The 18,981-nt window shown below is 38.9% G+C and overlaps 1 protein-coding gene across 3 annotated transcripts in view; it reads left to right on the top strand.

Moving 5' to 3' along the window:
- sema3aa (sema domain, immunoglobulin domain (Ig), short basic domain, secreted, (semaphorin) 3Aa) overlaps positions 1 to 18,981 on the top strand; it is a 186,759-nt gene that overhangs the window by 139,565 nt on the left and 28,213 nt on the right. For all 3 annotated transcript variants that reach the window (XM_057853602.1, XM_057853600.1, XM_057853601.1), the window contains exons 2-4: positions 3,565 to 3,725; positions 9,827 to 9,889; positions 17,439 to 17,558. In XM_057853602.1, coding sequence (XP_057709585.1) covers positions 3,567 to 3,725; positions 9,827 to 9,889; positions 17,439 to 17,558 — 342 coding nt within the window. In that variant the 5' untranslated portion in view covers positions 3,565 to 3,566. The remainder of the gene's footprint in view (positions 1 to 3,564; positions 3,726 to 9,826; positions 9,890 to 17,438; positions 17,559 to 18,981) is intronic.

Genomic DNA, 18,981 nt, shown 5'->3' with positions numbered 1-18,981 from the left:
TGTTCAGGGGCTTACTGTGCCATGAAACTGCCATGGCAGCATATAGACATATTGTTCTATCAAACACAACAGTTCTTTTGGCTTAAAATACAGCAGTTTATTTCAAAGATTGGTGCAAGAGCAAAAACTGCTTTTTCAGCTTTGTCTGTCTGGAGTTTTCGGCAATATATATTTGGCGGAAAACACTGAGGTGCCTTCTCTGAGACCCCCAATTTGGCCAACTTTCAAAGCCGTCCGATATGCATGTGTCATTGAAAAGCTTAAAATATCAATTTTCTGGGGGACGAACAATTTTGAACAGGAGGGCAATTTAAAAAAAAAAGTTTTTTAAACAGCAAAGCCTTAAGAGGTGAGAGCATGCAAGAGCAGAATTACAGATGCCATGACTTTAACGAGATATTATCGCGTACTTACCTTGTTTCGATCTACAAACTCTATGGAGCATGTATCACCGAGTGTCAAGACACAGCTGTGAACGGCCACAGCTGGATTATTTGGGGATTTTATGGGTGAAACATGGTCATATAACAAAGGTCGCGATGCAGAAATCACAGACATCAAGGAGATTGCCGAAATGTTTTTTTTTTTTTTTTTTCAGTTTTTCTTTATCTGGATCAATTATTTATCTTTTTTTTTTTTTTTTTTTCATTATTTGGATCAATTATTTATATTCTAAAATATTAATATCTGAAATATTACAGACATTTGAATAATAAATATAATTACCTTCTTTTTATGGCTGGGTTGAAACAAAAGCGGTTGTGCGACGTCTGTAAACGGGGGCCTCCAGGGTAAAACGGATAAATTAAAAATAGTTTGGGGGCTTAATGCACCATGAATCTGCTATGGCAGCATATAGACATATTGTTCTACCAAACACAACAGTTCTTTTGGCTTAAACTACAGCAGTTTATTTTAAACGGGTGGGTGCAAGGGCAGAAACTGCTTTTTCAGCCTTGTCTGTATTTTCTGCCATATATACACCATTTTTTATATAGTTCTTATAGTTTGTCTATTTCATTTTTATATTATTTTATTTATTATTTATTTTACATTATTTTACAATTTTTCTTTGTTTGGATCGATTATTTATCTAACCTTTCGGAGAAAATGCAACAGTAACAAAAAAAAAAATCCAATTAAGTGACAGTTATGAGGTAGATATTTTACAGACGCCATTTTTTTCATTGTGACGTCATGTGTTTAAAAGTCTAAAATATGCAAGTGAATAATTTTTTATTATTATTATTTTTAATCAAAATATTAGACATCAATTAATGATTCTCAGCTAAAAAATGACAGACATTTAGACTAATAAATATAATTAATTATCTTCATTTTAGGGCTGGTTGTTGCGCGACGTCAGTAAATTTTTTTCATTGTGATGTCATTTGTTTAAAAGTCTAAAATATGGGAGTGAATAATTTTTCATGGTCGTTTTTTTTTTTTTTTTTTTTTTTTTTTTTTTTTTAAGAACAAAATATTAGACATCAATTCATGATTCTAAGCTAAAAATGACAGACATTTAGAATAATAAATATAATTATTACCCTCCTCTTAGGGCTGGGTTAAAACAAAAGTGGTTGCGCGACGTCTGTAAACGGGGGATTCCAGGGTAAAATTGACAAATTAAAAATAGTTCAGGGGCGCCATGAATCTGCTATGGCAGCATATAGACATATATTTCTATCAAACACAACAGTTGTTATCTGTGTTTCCCATATATATATATATATATATATATATATATATATATATATATATATATATATATATATATATATATATGGCGGAAAACACTCAGGTTACTTGAAGTTCCGCTCTGAGACCCCCCAATTTGGCCAAATTTCAAAATTGTCCGATATGCATGTGGAAAGCTTAAAATCTCAATTTTCTGGGGGAAGAAAAAGTTTGAGAAGGAGGACATTTTTAAAAGAAAAATATTTTTTTAAACAGCAAAACCCTATCTGGAGGTGAGAGCACGCGAGAACAACTGTTCTGTTTCGATCCAAAAAATCCATGTAGTATGTATCACCGAGTGTCAAGACACAGCTGTGAATGGCCACAGCTGGATTTTGGGGGGATTTTATGGGTGAAACATGGTAATATAACAAGGGTCGCGATGCAGAAACCGCAGACATCAAGGAGTGGTCGAGATTTTCTTTTTCATATATTAACCCTTTCAAACTTTATTTTTCATTTTTTTCTTTGTTTGGATTGATCACTTATCATCTATCATATCGGAGAAAATGCGACAGTAAAAAAAAAAAATACAATTAAGTGATAGTTATGAGGTAGATATCCGTGACTTTTTTACAGACGCCATTTTTTTCATTTTGACGTAATTTGTTTAAAAGTTTAAAATATGTGAGTGAATAATTTTTTAAAGTCGTTTTTTTCTTTTAAAAAAACGAAATATGAGACATCAATTAATGATTTTAAGCTAAAAATGACAGGCATTTTGAATAATAAATATAATTTATTACCTTCGTTTTATGGCTGGGTTGAAACAAAAGCGGTTACGCGACGTCGTAAACGGGGGTTTTCAGGGTAAAACGGACAAATTAAAAATAGTTCGGGGGCTTAATGTGCCATGAATCTGCTATGGCAGCATCTAGACATATTGTTCTATCAAACACAACCGTTGTTTTAGCTTAAAATACAGCAGTTTCTTTTAAAGATGTGTGCAAGAGCAGAAACTGCTTTTCAGTCTTGTCTGTGTTTTCCGCCATATATAAATGCCTTTTTTTAATATATGTAGTTCTTATAGTTTGTCTTTGTTAAAAATTTTGATTGTAAACTGAGCTGCATTTTAAAATGATTGTCATCAACTGTAAAAAAAAAACTAAACGACAAAATAAAACACATGTAGTGTAGACAAAACTGGCTTTCAAACATAGCAATTGAAACAGAAAATAGTTTAATAATGTATACACAAGGAAATTTTGTGTATATTTTCAAATGTTCACACAATCCCAGTTTAAAATGTGCTTTGTATTCCAAAGTAGCGCTTAATGACGCTTGAAATGAATTTACACAATTAGTTATTAAATACGTTGAAAAACACTCCCGCGTCATTTCCTATTGTTAACATTTTTCATAGACTACATTCATTTATTGTGTCTGAAGGCTTCTTTTGTTCCTCAAACCTTTTTTCACGCTCGGCCAGCTTCGTCTTTTAAATGTTAATTGAATGCTATGTAATATTGTCGTGTCACAGCGAGCTGAAGCGTGTGTGCGCGCGTTCTGTCACGCTCTGCTTTGTCTTCATTTGCATAATACCGCGTTTACACACACACAAGGATGGTGTATGAATAATTCAACCAATCACACAGATGAACACACTGAACCCTGATTTGGACGTGCTGTGATGTCGCACGCTCTACCTGTCAGCTTGGTGTGTGTGTATGTAATCAAACATGACACACAACAGGAGCTTCTAAGATTGACAGCTCACATTGATGTTTTTTTTTTTATTTTGTGATCACCTGCTTTTCTTGGATTAAATTGGATGTAAAAAAAAAATTCTAATATGTTTTTTTTTGTTTGTTTGTTTTGTTTCAGAGATGTTGGACTCGAGTAACCTGGTGAGCTTCGCCGGGCTCGCCAACAGCTCGGGCTATGACACGTTCCTGCTGGACGAGGAACGAGGGAGGCTCCTGGTCGGCGCCGAGGACCACATTTTCTCCTTCGACCTCGTCAACATCAACAGAGATCACAAACAGGTGCGGAGACCGACAAGAGTATGGATTTTAATTAAGACATGAGTGCTGGCAGGTGGCTGTGAATTAAATGGTAAATATTTTAAAACAAGCACATCGTTCATATTCTTTATCCTCTGCCAAAAATGTGACTAGTTGTGAAACTCTTCTTGGACTGTTACTGCATGACCATTGAAGGAGAAACGATATCGTCATCGCACACACCATATAATTGTCTGCATTAACACCATAGTTTAATGAGAAGAAATAGAAGAGATACACAATGCCGTCTTATCACAAGAGTGACGCACCAACTCTGGCAATCTGCTCTCCCAGCAAACTCCAAGGACAAAGCGCTTTGTCCTAAAACAAGTACAACCAGCCCGGACAGCAAAGTTGATAGCGGGCGTCCCAATCCGCGCACGAACCTAAGCCGCCTCAAACCGGCCAACAAGGGGAAGACCAAAAAGCAACGCCCAGACCCACCTTCAGACACACGTTCGACATGACCCGCGTCAGCAAAAACTTTAAAAAGACTGGACACTGAGATAACACAGATTTTTTCTGCTCGGAAACATATAGCCTTGTTTTGGATCCAGTATTGTCCCTCCGTCGTGTGTTTTTGCCTTGTTTTTACCATTGTCGACGAATAAATTGTCAACCTGTTTTCGGTGAGTGTTCTTCAAGCTTTTGAAACATGGAGTCAGTACAAAGGGTTAAAATAAGAGGACGCGCAAGATTCGGCCTTCCCGGCGGGCGCACGCAGGGCAGCGTCAGCCGAGCGGCAATTATACTGCCCCTAGTGGCGAAGTGACATGCAAATTATTATTTTAAGTACATTACATTTCCTTTTTCTAATTAAATATTAAATACTATACAAAAATAATCAGTGATTTGATATACAACTTCATAACTTCTAATCTTGACTTAAGCTGATATTTTAACCAGCAGTATATTGTACAGTGATCCCTCAATTATCGCTGTTAATGGGGACCAGAATTTACTGCGTAAAGTGAAAAACCGTGAATTAGTGTCACCAACCCCCCTTTTAAAGATACATTTTTGTATAAATATATTTATTATAAATACATATGAAACCCTATAAATATGTGCATATGTTGTCAGTAGGACATTAATAGTTTGAAACATGCAAATAAAATATTCATAATGTAAAAATTACATATACCCAGTGGTGGATGAAGTACTCACTTTTTTCTTACTGAAGTAAAAGTATAGATACAGGTGCAAAAATTTACTTAATTAAAAGTACAAGTATCAGGGGAAAAAAATACTCAAGTACAAAAGTACTTGCTTCAGAATTTACTTCACAAGTAAACAGTAAAGGTATTTTCTCCCAATGCAAAAGTGTAATGTACAGTGGTATTAAAAAGTATCTGAACCTTTTGGAATTTTTCATATTTCTGCATAAAATCACCATCAAATGTGATCTCGTCTTTGTCAAAATCACACAGATGAAAATACAGTGTCTGCTTTAACTAAAACATCCCAAACATTTATAGGCTTTTATATTTTAATGAGGATAGCATGCAGACAATGACAGAAGGATGGGGAAAAATAATAGAACCTTCTGCCTAATGAGACTTGAAGAGCAATTTAACCCCTTCTAGCCTAATGTATCACATTTGATACACTTAGAACTTCATTATTTTGAGACTCTAATTTAGAATTTTGAAATTTATTTTTAAAAAAAAAAAAAAAAATGCAGGTTCCATGAGAAAAAAAATCTGGATTTAGCTAGGGTTATAAATATTAGAGCGCATATTCCACATATTCATTTTGACTTTTCTTTTTTTACAAATTTGAAAAAGTACCATTAGGACCTTATTTTTTAAATTTTGGGATTCTCTGACAATTGCTTCATATTGCAGGTTTAAAGGGTTAAACCAATTTTTACCAAACTACCGGAATCACACCAGTCAAACCGCCGGACCCACGCTTGCGAAGCTCCAACAACCCAAGCTGGCGGGACACCAACATCCCGGCCAAAAGGCCAAACTCTGCGCGTTCACCTAAGTCTTAACCAGTGTTGTTAATCTTACTTTTACAAAATAATTAATTAAAGTTACAAATTACTTCTCCCAAAAATTAATTGCGTTAGTAACTCAGTTACCTGTATGTAAGAGTAATTAGTTACTTGGTAAAGTAACTGGTGATGATTTTCATGTTTTTTTTTGTTTTTTTTTTTGTTTTCAAAAAAATAAAAAAATAAAATAAACAGGTCACACAGTTTGAAGTTTAAAGGGTTTTTGGGACAATTGGCCCTAGCCCAATTCTTTACCCTGAACTTAACTAGACACAGGGGTATTGTGGATATTGCGATAACTAGATAGTAACCTTTACTATGTTTGGAAGTCTTTTAATGTTGTGAATCAACCGTTAAAGTTGCTAAAATTGCTCCCTTTATTGACTTAGTTCCCTTCTGTCTACTTTCGACATGTGTAAGTTTTAAAACTGTTTCATCATTTAAAGCTAGATTCAAGTCAAGATTTTGCCAATTTAGGAGCATTTTAGATAGAAAGTTACTTAGGTTTGCTAGGAAGGTTCTCTACAACAGAGCCTTCCTGAGAAGTCTGCTGCTTGAAGGTGGGGGCTGTTTACTAACGCATCCAGTTCTTTATACATGTTGCGAATGCCGCCGTGTCTGTCATTTGCATCTAGTTCTATATATATGTGATATCTACTGTAGCATCATTTGGGCATAGTTTGTAGGCTATCAGCTACAGTCAGGTATTATTTGAGCCACCTTGCATCGCGTTTGCAACGGCGTCACAACTCCATTGCCTCCTCACCACTCTTGCTCTGCTCTCTCGTCTCCGTGAGTCCGTCTCTCTCAGACTTTTCACGCGTCATTCAACCAACATAGTAACGCATTGTAACGCACGCCTTTCCCGCCTCAGTGACTCTAACGGCGTTGCCAAGATGAGAAAAGTAATTTATTAGACTACTCACTACTGAAAAAAATAACGCCTTTATTAACAACACTGGTCTTAACCCTTTTTACTGACTCCATTTTGAACGGTTTAAAGAAGGCTCACGGAAAAACAAGTTGACAATTTATTCAGGTCGACAGCGATCAAACAGCAAGGCGAAACAGAAACAGACTCAGACGGGGAGGCAAGATCACCCTATCACATGTCAACAAACGGTTCCTGAGAAAAATGACCACGATTAGTTAAATAATCAGTCTTTTGAAGGCTCTCGCGGGTCGGGCTGTGGGCAGAAGAAGGGTGTGTTTAGGATAATCTTCTATTGCAGTTTAGTTCAATTGAGGTGGGCGGTTGGGCCTGCCTTGACGTCTGAGAGGCGCCGTGCTATCAAACTTTGTTCTTGTTGTTCTCGGTTGTTGCTTTGATAGGCCGGGGTGTCCTGGCAAACAGTTAGACTGTGCCTACGAGAAAAGGTGCCTCCTTCATAAAAACAAAGGTTTGAATTGAACGGTATAGGCTGAACCAATACACATGAAAGTATAAGTCAATACAGATTAATTTTGCATTGATCATTGTCAATGTCCCGTCCCCAGCAAAAAATGTACAGGCAGGTGATGCCATATCATCCCTACCAATGTTGAGACCAAACCTGCACTCAGTCTGTCAATAGACCGACTTTAAAGTCCCTTCCCCTTCCACTGTAATTCCATTAACACACCTGCTCGAGGTCTTTTCTTTTTTCTAATCAAATTTGAGTAGATGAAACCGCCGCTTTCTTTCACTTTTCCTACGGGCTGCAGGCTGATGAAGAGCGAAATGAAAAAAAAGAGCGTACTTGCCTTCCTCTTTCTACTTCTCATCTGTGCGTCATTACAATTTAAAAGCGGTGATTAAGCCGGTCCGCAAATTTGCAATGCAGATTCTCGACTGAAGGCCTCAAAATAGGACTGCAAGGACGTCTTGACAAAGGCCACAGTAATACAGTGGTGCCTCGAGATACAGTGGGGCAAATAAGTATTTAGTCAACCACTAATAGTGGAAGTTCTCCCACTCGAAAATATTAGAGAGGCCTGAAATTATCAACATGTGTAAACCTCAACCATGAGAGACAGAATGTGGGGAAAAAAAACAGAAAATCACATTGTTTGATTTTTAAAGAATTGATTTGCAAATCATGGTGGAAAATCAGTATTTGGTCAATACCAAAAGTTCATCTCAATACTTTGTGATGTACCCAATTACGGAGACCAAACGTTTTCTGTAACTCTTCACAAGCTTTTCACACGCTGTTGCTGGTATTTTGGCCCATTCCTCCATGCAGATCCCCTCTAGAGCAGTGACATTTTGGGGCTGTCGTTGGGCAACACGGACTTTCAACTCCCTCCACAGATATTCTACGGGGTTGAGATCTCAAGACTGGCTAGGCCACTCCAGGACCTTGAAATGCTTCTTACGAAGCCACTCCTTTGTTGCCCTGGCTGTGTGTTTGGGATCATTGTCGTGCTGAAAGACCCAGCCATGTCGCATCTTCAATGCCCTTGCTGATGGAAGATTTTCACTCAAAATCTCTTGATACATGGCCCCGTTCATTCTTTCCTTTAGAGAGATCACTCATCCTGTTCCCTTTGCAGAAAAAAAGCCCCAAAGCATGATGTTTCCACCCCCATGCTTCACAGTGGGTATGGTGTTCTTCGGATGCAATTCAGTATTCTTTCTCCTCCAAACAGGAGAACCTGTGTTTCTACCAAAAAGTTTTGGTTTCATCTGACCATAACACATTCTCCCAGTCCTCTTCTGGATCATCCAAATGCTCTCTAGCGAACCGCAGACGGGCCTGGACGTGTACTGGCTTCAGCAGGGGGACACGTCTGGCAGTGCAGGATTTGAGTCCCCTGGCGACGCATTGTGTTACTGATAGAAGCCTATGTTACTGTGGTCCCAGCTCTCTGTAGGTCATTCACTAGGTCCCCCCATGTGGTTCTGGGATTTTTGCTCACCGTTCTTGTTATCATTTTGACGCCACGGGGTGAGATCTTGCGTGGAACCCCAGATCGGGGGAGATTATCAGTGGTCTTGTATGTGTTTCATTTTCTTGCTCCCACAGTTAATTTCTTTACACTAAGCGTTTTTCCATTTGCAGATTCAGACTTCCCAGCCTGGTGCAGGTCCACAATTTTGTCTCTGGTGTCCTTCGACAGCTCTTGTGTCTTGGCCATAGTGGAGTTTGGAGTGTGACTGATTGAGATTGTGGACGGGTGTCTTTTATACCGATAATGAGTTAAAACAGGTGACATTTATGCAGGTAACGAGTGGAGCCTCGTTAGACCTCGTTAGAAGACATTAGACCTCTTTGACAGCCAGAAATCTTGATTGTATGTAGGTGACCAAATACTTATTTTCCACTCTAATTTAGTAATAAATTCTTTAAAAATCAAACAATGTGATTTTGTTTATTTGGTTTTTTTTCCCCACATTTCTGTCTCTCATGGTTGAGGTTTACCCATGTTGACAATTACAGGCCTCTCTAATCTTTTCATGTAGGAGAACTTGCACAATTGGTGGTTGACTCAGTACTTATTTGCCCCACTATACAATATCAACATCAACTGCTATTGAACTCCAATTCATTTGGAAATCTATCGCCGTCAATGGCAGCCAACAAGTTCACATGCATACTATAGCTGTGCTAGTGTAATTTACAGTGCCATGTGCAAACAATTGCCCCTTTCTAAAGTACATACTACGGAAACATCTCACTCCCGGCCTGTTTATAATCTGTCTGTGTATAATTCATGTGCGCACATATGGATTTACCAAGTAGACAATTTGAATGCATTATTCATACTTTGCGTATTGTCTCTTCCGAAGCGCTCGTTCGTCCGTTCTCACGTCAGACGACGGCAAAGTGCGTCCATATGCCTTGCGACGCTATAGAAACTTTAATCAGAAGCATACGGGCTGCGTTTCCGCGAGATTCGTGAGGTCAGACGGGAAGGAACGAGCTCGGATTGAACTCAGAAATTTTTCTTGAATTATACAAACGTGACTCACGGCGTTCCTGTTTCATGAAACATTCAAGCGTTCCCTCGTTTCTTCCTTTCTTCCTTCCCTGCCTGTGTTGTCTTTTTTTCTTTTTGGGAGCGCCAAGTGACTTTGTACACTTTGTCATTTGCGCAGATCGCGTGGCCTGCCACTCCCGCCAAACGGGACGAGTGCAAGTGGGCGGGGAAAGACCTCGGGGTAAGTTGGCACGCCGTTTGTTTTTTATTTTGCTTGTTTGACCCACCGCAATGTCTGCTCCACTTTTAGCAGCCACCTTTCTTTTTCTCGGATTTGGACTTTGAAGTCCACTCAGGGGACACAACATTAGGTATGCTGCAGTGAGAGGCCAAATATTTAAGAGTAATCATTGACTTCACGATCAGTTGACGGGACACGGGGCTCGGCACCGATCCGTAAGGGGCCTATTTTCAAAACCAAAGCCATCAGCGCCCTAAAACCAAAACAGGCACCTCCTTTAGGCATACTGTAATGTTCACACTTTAAGGCACCACCCACCACTTTTGGCACAAAAATGGCATTTGTTCATACATAAGCCACACTGGACTATAAACTGCAGCTTTCCTCACTGTATTATGGGATATTTACACCAAAAAATATTAACCAGTAACACTTGATTTGACAGCGGCATCATACGACTGTAATACGACTAAATGAACCACCATGAAGCTTTGAACCAATTGGCTGCAAAGCTTCATTGCTTTGGCCATCACCACTCCCTTGGGGGAGTCAGTCAACCTCTGCTGCCACCTTCTGTCGACACTGTTGTTGTCCAACATTCCCCCTAGCATGCATTGCAGCGCAACAGACGTAAATAACAATCAAAATCCTTGTGCAACCCTAATTATTTCTTCAGTTACTGTTCCAGTTGTTTCATTAATTGCTAGTTATGGCATTTGGTAACAGTTTATTTAACAGTGGCACCATCAGACTGTCATAAGACAATCATAATTATGACATGACACTCTCCTGAGCATTAATGAATGCTTATAACATATTTCATTGTGTTATCCGGCAGGTTATCTCACTTGAATGGAGGTAAAAGATCCAAGCTGGACATAATTGGAGTTAGTGACATAATTTGCCTGATGATACTTAATGATTTAAGTAGGGCTGTCAAACGACTAAAATTTTTAATCGAGTTGATTACAGCTTAAAAATTAATTAATCGTAATTAATCGCAATCCAAACCATCCATAACAGCGGTCTCAAACCGACTCCACAAAGGGCCGCAGTGGGTCCTGGTTTTTGTTCCAACAGATCCAGCACAAACAGTTCAACCAATGAGGTTTCTACTAACATAAGCAGCACCTGATTGCAATCAACTGATTACACTTGGAAGAAACCAGATTGGTGAAAAGGTATTTGTCTCGTTTGGTTGGAATGAAATCCAGTACCCCCTGCGGCCCTTTGAGGACCGGTTTGAGACCACTGATCTATAAGATATGCCATATTTTTCTGTAAATTATTGTCGGAATGGAAAGATAAGACACAAGACGGATATATACTTTCAACATACGGTACATAAGTACTGTATTTGTTTATTATAACAATAAATCAACAAGATGGCATTAACATTATTAACATTCTCTTAAAGCGATCCCTGGATAGAAAGACTTGTAGCTCTTAAAAGATAAATGTTAGTACAAGTTATAGAAATTTTATACTAAAACCCCTCTTCATGTTTTCATTTTATTAAAATTTGTAAAATTTTCAATCAAAAAATAAACTAGTAGCTCGCCATTGTTGATGTCAATAATTACACCATCCTCACTCATGGTACTAACCCATAAAATCAGCTGGACCCAAACGCCAGCAGAGGGCGCCAAACACCAAAAAACAAGTAACAAGCGGACATTACAATGTACTGTCATTTTAGTCTGTTTGAGCATGTGCGTTAATTGCGTCAAATATTTTACCGTGATTAATTTAAAAAATCAATTACCGCCCGTTAATGCGATCATTTTGACAGCCCTAGATTTAAGCATTCATTAATGCCCATGATACAGTCCCTGACAAAAGTCTTGTCGCTTATCCATTTTGTAGAAACAATTGCTAATAACCTGACTTTTACTTATTCAATTGGTTTCAGAAATGGCTCATATGAAAGCTAAGACCCTCCAAAATGATGTTGAATGTACAAAAATATGTATTTTTTCACTGAAAAAAGATTTATCATTTAATGATGACATAAAAGTCAAATTTTGGCAAGACAAAAGTTTTGTCGCTCACAGAAAGTAGTGTGAAAATTGAACAAACAATGTACTTCAAATACAAAAATATGTTACATGACATAAGCGAATTAAGTAGTGGTGCTAAGAGATCCAAATTTAATATTTTGTATGACTTCCATGGGCTTGAAGGACTGCATCCATGCGGTTCGGCAAGGATTCATACAATTTACATCAAAGAAAGCAGTCTTGCATGCCTCCCAGAGTTCATCAACGTTCTTGGGTTTCGTCTTCCATGCTTCCTCTTTCATCATACCCCAGACATGCTCAATGATGTTCATGTCTGGTGACTGGGCTGGCCAGTCCTGGAGGATCATGATTGAAGTATGCAGTGGACCACCATCCTGCTGCAGAATTTGTCCTTTTTTATGGGTATGAATGTAAGAGGCAGCTAAGATTTGTTGATATTTCAGACTATTCATGTTGCCTTCCACCCTGCAGATCTCTCGCTCACCCCCATACTGGATGTTACCCCAGACCATGATTTTGCCACCACCAAACGTCACTGTTTTCTAAGTGAATCTCGGATCCATGCGGGCTCCAGTAGGTCTCCTGCAATATTTGCGGCGACTGTGGTGTAATTCAATGGAAGATTCATCTGAAAAATCCACCTTTTGCCACTTTTCCGGCGTCCATCCTTTTGACAGGCTGTGGGCCTTGGCAAATGCCACACGGGTTTTTAATTGACTTTTGTTTAATGCTGGTTTCTGGGCACTGATTCAACCATGGAGACAATTTCTTGACAGAATTCAACAGAGTGTTCTGGTTGACACAGGGACTTCAGGTGACCAGGTCTCGGGGAGCTCTGCTGCAGTGGAAAAAGATCAATATCCTCCAGGACTGGCCAGCCCAGTCACCAGACATGAACAGGATGAAAGAGGAAGCATGGAAGACAAAACCCAAGAATGTTGATGAACTCTGGGAGGCGTGCAAGACTGTTTTTTTTTTTTTTTTTTTTTGATGTTCCTGATGACTTCATCAATAAATATTATGAATCCTTGCCGAACTGCATGGATGCAGTCCTTCAAGCCCATGGAAGTCATACAAAATATTAAATTTGGATCTCACAGCACCACCACTTAATTCGCTTATGTTATGTAACATATTTTTGTATTTGAAGTACATTTTTTGGTGAATTTTCACACTACTTTCTGTTGGCGACAAAACTTTTGTCTTGCCAAAATTTGACCTTTATTTCTTCATTCAATGGTAAATCTTTTTTCAGTGAAACAAATATATTTTTGTAAATTCAGCATCATTTAGGAGGGTCTTAGCTTTCATATAAGCCATTTCTGAAACCAACTGAATAATTAAAAGGCAGGTTATTAGCAATTGTTTCTACAAAATGGATAAGAGACAAGACTTTTGTCAGGGACTGTATTTTCACTTACTTGGACCACTTTACATTAATAACTTTGTGTTAATACACTAATGTATATGTTGAATTAATGTTAAGTATAGCATTATATTCATTTTTTTAAATGGTAATTAACCATTAATTTAGTAACTGGTTGTGCATTAACTGATGTTAATATATTAACTAACGTTAGGTAAGGGATTATATGAATTATTATAATGTTACTTAAACATTAATTATTGTCTAAAAACGCATTAACTAATGTTAATTAAGGGGCCCTTATTGTGAAGTGTTACCATATTTTGGATTTTCTTTAAGAAGCACAACATAATAATTTATTACTAGCAAGGCATGTTTGGGAAGAATTAATATGAAAAAATATATCTCACAAAATAACCAATAGCTAATATAATTACCTTGGTTTATGACTGCCCCAGTTAGTTCTGAACATTTGACAATCATCATAAACAGTTTTTGCAAGCACTTTATTTGAATTGATATTTTAAAAATGACTTTGGCAATTATGCTATTATTTTTTTTCAATGTGTTTGCATTGACAAAACACTGTTTATGCCCAAAATAGGTCAAAATGTATTTAGAAAGCATCAATATTTTTTTTTCATCCTGAAAATAATTAAAAATTTCTCACTGCATTCATATAATAAGCCACACAAATGTCGACAGTGATGTGGTCTGGCTCAAAGTACCACGCCAAAACAGATGTTGTTTTGACCGAATTTTAAATAAACAAGAGAACCTTTCACGCATGCACACCCACAGTGCTTTTATTTGAGTGTATTTATACATGTGCGCATGTTTCAAGTGGGTGTGTGTTGGTACATTTTGGCTCTGGCTTTGTTTGCGTCGTGTGTTTGGATAAGCTCCGTGCGGACGGGGGCCTAATTTCACGCATGGATCGCGCGTCGTCCACGCACCTTTGCGGCCCCGGCACCGTCGTTCGCGTGCCGCCGCAAAATATTCACCCTCCGGAGGCGGCCAGTGAGAGCAGATGGAGCGGAAAGCACCGGGCCTCCGTTGGGACAATACACCCGTCGTTCACACTTTTCTAAAAACAATCTTTCTCTGGCGCAAATTTACTGCAGCCCGCGCTTCGCACGGAACAGCTGCGGAAAATTGAGTCGGTTCATCCTAATATATACAAAATGATTTCCTTTAATGGGACTTTTTTATATACAGTCAAGGATTTGAAATCCCCCGTAAAAATAATGGAAACTTCCACTATTACTTTTTAAATTGCAAACACCTCGTGTTAGGTTTTGTATAAAATTTTCGCCAATTTAATCAGAAAGCCAGTTCATGAGAGTTTTATCCAAGCGGAATTTTCGCGCGACGCATGGAATTTTTCAAACGGCCCTGAAAATTTTTCCGTTCGCCTGTGAATGGCAATCCCCCCCCAAAAAAAAAAAAAAAAAAAAAGTTCCAAATGTATCTAGTCCTACAACTTTTGACCAAATCACATAATTTGGCCATCCAAAAATTTCGGGACAGTGAGGGGCATAAAAGTTGTATACAGAATTTGGAAAATTTACGGTTCCCGGAAATTTGCCTAAAACTTTCCCATTCATTTCTAATGGGAAAATTTCCCGTTCACTTCCAATGGGATTTCCAATGGAATTTACATTGCATTGATGCCATTGACGGCCATGCATGTTGAATCTATTGTTGCTAATGTACTTGGATTCCATTGACGCCTATGTAACTCGATGCCATTGACGAACATGGACGTCCAAAGTTTTTCCCATTCATTTTCAATGGGAAAGAATATAAAAATCGCCACATCAACAGGAAATGACCAGATATAAATAGGACGTGTCCCCCAAACTTCCCCAATTCCATTGACGCTTATGAAGGGTGCCGCCATTGACGGACATGGACGTCCAAATTTCCCATTCATTTCTAATGGCATTTACGTTGTTCAATGCCATTTACGGGTATGTTTGTCCATTCTATTGATGCTGATGTACTTGGATTCCACTGACGCCTATATAAGTCGATGCCATTGACGGCCATGGACGTCCAAATTTTTGCCCATTCATTTTCAATGCCAAGAAAAATATATATGCCCCAATAAATGCCCCCAAATCAACAGAAAATGACCAGATATCAATAGGACGTGTCCCCCAAACTTCCCCGATACCATTGACGCTTATGAAGGGTGCCGCCATTGACGGCCATGGACGTCCAAATTTCCCATTCATTTCTAATGGCATTTACATTGTTCAATGCCATTTACGGGCATGTTTGTCCATTCTATTGATGCTGATGTACTTGGATTCCATAGACTCCTATATAACTCGATGCCATTGACGGCCATGGATGTCCAAATTCTTGCTCATTTTCAATGGCAAAAAAATAAAAATAAAAAAAAGCCCCCAAATCAACAGAAAATGACCAGATATCAATAGGACGTGTCCCCCAAACTTCCCCGATACCATTGACGCTTATGAAGGGTGCTGCCATTGACGGCCATGGATGTCCAAATTTCCCATTTATTCCTAATGGCATTTACTTTGTATAATGCAATTGACGGGCATGTTTGGCCATTCTATTGCTAGCCCTGGGCGGGGCTAAGATCTGTATCTCCTCACAGGAAAGACCCAGAATAATTTCTCCAGAAAGTGCAGTTTCTAGTTTATTTTTGTTATTCCCTGACAGATGTTTTTTTTTAGTTCGGTTAGTTTAATTTCTTTATTTAGACAATGTTGAGGGATCTTAAGACAAATGTTTATTTATTTTTTTAAATTCCTGGATAGTTAAGAGATGATTAACAAACTTGTATTTATTGTGTATGTTAAAATGATTGAAGTTATGTTCAAATAATGCAGTTTAACTTTGCTCATAAAATCCGGATTTTTTTTTCCTGGAAGTTTTCAAAATGTTTCTTAAGTAGTTTTTGAAAATAAAAGTACAATAAAATAAACATAAAAGTTAGTATAAGTCAATACAGATTTATTTTGCATTGATCATTATGAATAACCTGTCCCCAGCAAAAAGTACATGCAGGTTATGCCATATCGTCCCTACCAATGTTGAGACCAAACCTACGCCCTTGTTGTTCACTATTACCTCCCACGTTGGTAATAAGTCCAACCGAGGACAAGCATGTCAAATTTTAAGAGGGGTCGATTTTGGAAGACACTTGGGGGGGGGGGTTTCACGTCTAAAACGACGGTGTGAGAATGATGTCGTGCGCTGTAGGAAACACAGAGGGTAAAGTCATTCAGTGGTAGCGTATGCACTGTATGTATACGTGCGGATGAAGTCAGCCACTATTCATCAAGTGAGATCTCTGCAATGGTCCCTTGAGTGAACTGGCCTAATGTTTAGAGCACTCGTCGCTAGTAAAAATGTCCAAAAAGTCTTATTTCGCAGTGGGGTGAAGGTTTTTATCATTTTATTTTCATTTCTGCAGCTGTACTTTGACCTGTGGCTGGCACTCGTTTGGCTTTGTAACGGGTATGATAGTCTGGTTTTGTCCAAGTCTAACATAAAACACACTAGGGTTGCGGTTCAAAGTGTTCCGTCTCCTCTCAGAACCCCCGAAGGCTTCCCCGCTCACTTTAAACAAACGGGCCTGCGGTCAGATTCTGTTACCGTCAGGGAGAGCGTTTCTCGCGTTCGCGCTAAACTAAGGCGACTCTCTGTCTGTATTTAAAAACAGATGTTGTGTTTTCACAATCGAGGGCAAATAAGTACATCCTGGATGTCTTCAACACATGTGCCCGAACTCACTCCATTAATAACTTCTCCCGAACGACACATTCCCACTGATTAGCATGGCGCTAAACGGCCTCGCGCCATTGGGATCGCGTTTTAGTGCCAAGTCAAATACCCCCGACTAACTTCCAACATGTGGAATATTCCCAATCTGAAGTGGATTGGCTTGATTTCTCTCACAGGTGGGATTTGCTTAAAAAGCAACGGAAATTTCAGGGGTATTATATTTTCCCTTTCTTGGAAAGTCCCACCTTTTGAACGGAATCCCACCTGAGTGCGTTTCCAGCACTATATTAGTCTCCGGTTTCTAATATCGTCTCAATTAGCCTTAAAAGTGGATCATATTTTACGACTCATTCGAAAAAGTTTCATATGCGAACGTCCCCTGTTACGTCTTTTCCAGAAAGAGTGTTCGAACTTCATCCGGGTGCTCCAACCTTACAACGCGACCCACCTTTTCGTCTGCGGGACCGGAGCCTTCCATCCAATCTGCGGCTACCTAGAAATGGGCAAGAGAGCAGAGGTAATGCATCATAGAACATGTTAGCTAAAGGTACCGAACATCACGAGTTTCACAGGTACAGTGTATAACAAAAGTGAGTACACCCCTCGCATTTCTGCAGATATTTAAGTAGATCTTTTCATGGGACAACACTGACAAAATTACACTTTGACACAATGAAAAGTAGTCTGTGTGCAGCTTATATAATACAGTCCCTGACAAAAGTCTTGTCGCTTATCCATTTTGGAGAAACTATTGCTAATAACCTGACTTTTAATCATTCAATTGGTTTCAGAAATGGCTCATATGAAAGCTAAGACCCTCCCAAATGATGTTGAATGTACAAAAATATATTTGTTTCACTGAAAAAATATTGATAATTTAATGAAGAAATAAAGGTCAAATTTTGGCAAGACAAAAGTTTTGTCGCCTACAGAAAGTAGTGTGAAAATTCACCAAAAATGTACTTCAAATACAAAAATATGTTACATAACATAACTGAATAACGTAGTGGTGCTGTGAGATCCAAATTTAATATTTTGTATGACTTCCATGGGCTTGAAGTAGTGCATCCATGAGGTTCGGAAAGGATTCATACAATTAATTGATGAAGTCATCAGGAGCATCAAAGAAAGCAGTCTTGCATGCTTCCCAGAGTTCATCAACATTCTTGGGTTTCGTCTTCCATGCTTCCTCTTTCATCCTGTTCATGTCTGGTGACTGGGCTGGCCAGTCCTGGAGGATCCTGATCTTCTTTGCCTTGAGTAACTTTGAGGTAGAAATTGAAGTATGCAACGGAGCACCATCCTGCTGCAGAATTTGTCCCTTTTTATGGTTAGGAATGTAAGAGGCAGCTAAGATTTTTTGAGATTTTAGACTATTTATGTTGCCTTCCACCCTGCAGATCTCTCGCACCCCCATACTGGTTGTAATCCCAGACCATGATTTTGCCCCCACCAAACTTCACTGTTTTCTGAGTGAATCTCAGATCCATGCGGGCTCCAGTAGGTCTCCTGCAATACTTGTGGTGTAATTCAATGGAAGATTCATCTGAAAAATCCACCTTTTGCCACAAAACTGTGAAGTTTGGTGGTGGCAAAGTCTTGATCTAGGGTTAAATCCAGTATGGGGGTGTGCGAGAGATCTGCAGGGTGGGAGGCAACATAAATAGTCTGAAATATCAACAAATCTTAGCTGCCTCCTATATTCCTAACCATAAACAGGGACAGATTCTGCAGTAGGATGGTGCTCCATCGCATACTTCAATTTCTACCTCAAAGTTCCTCAAGGCAAAGAAGATCAAGATCCTCCAGGACTGGTCAGCCCAGTCACCAAGCATTAACATCATTGAGCATGTCTGGGGTAGGATGAAAGAGGAAGCATGGAAGACGAAACCCAAGCATTTTCATGGACTCTGGGAGGCATGCAAGACTGCTTTCTTTGA

This window comes from Corythoichthys intestinalis, chromosome 13 (assembly GCF_030265065.1).
Source record: "Corythoichthys intestinalis isolate RoL2023-P3 chromosome 13, ASM3026506v1, whole genome shotgun sequence".
Taxonomy (NCBI): Eukaryota; Metazoa; Chordata; class Actinopteri; order Syngnathiformes; family Syngnathidae; genus Corythoichthys; species Corythoichthys intestinalis.
Note: the sequence above shows the minus strand (reverse complement) of the source record. Positions and strands in the feature narration are given on the sequence as shown.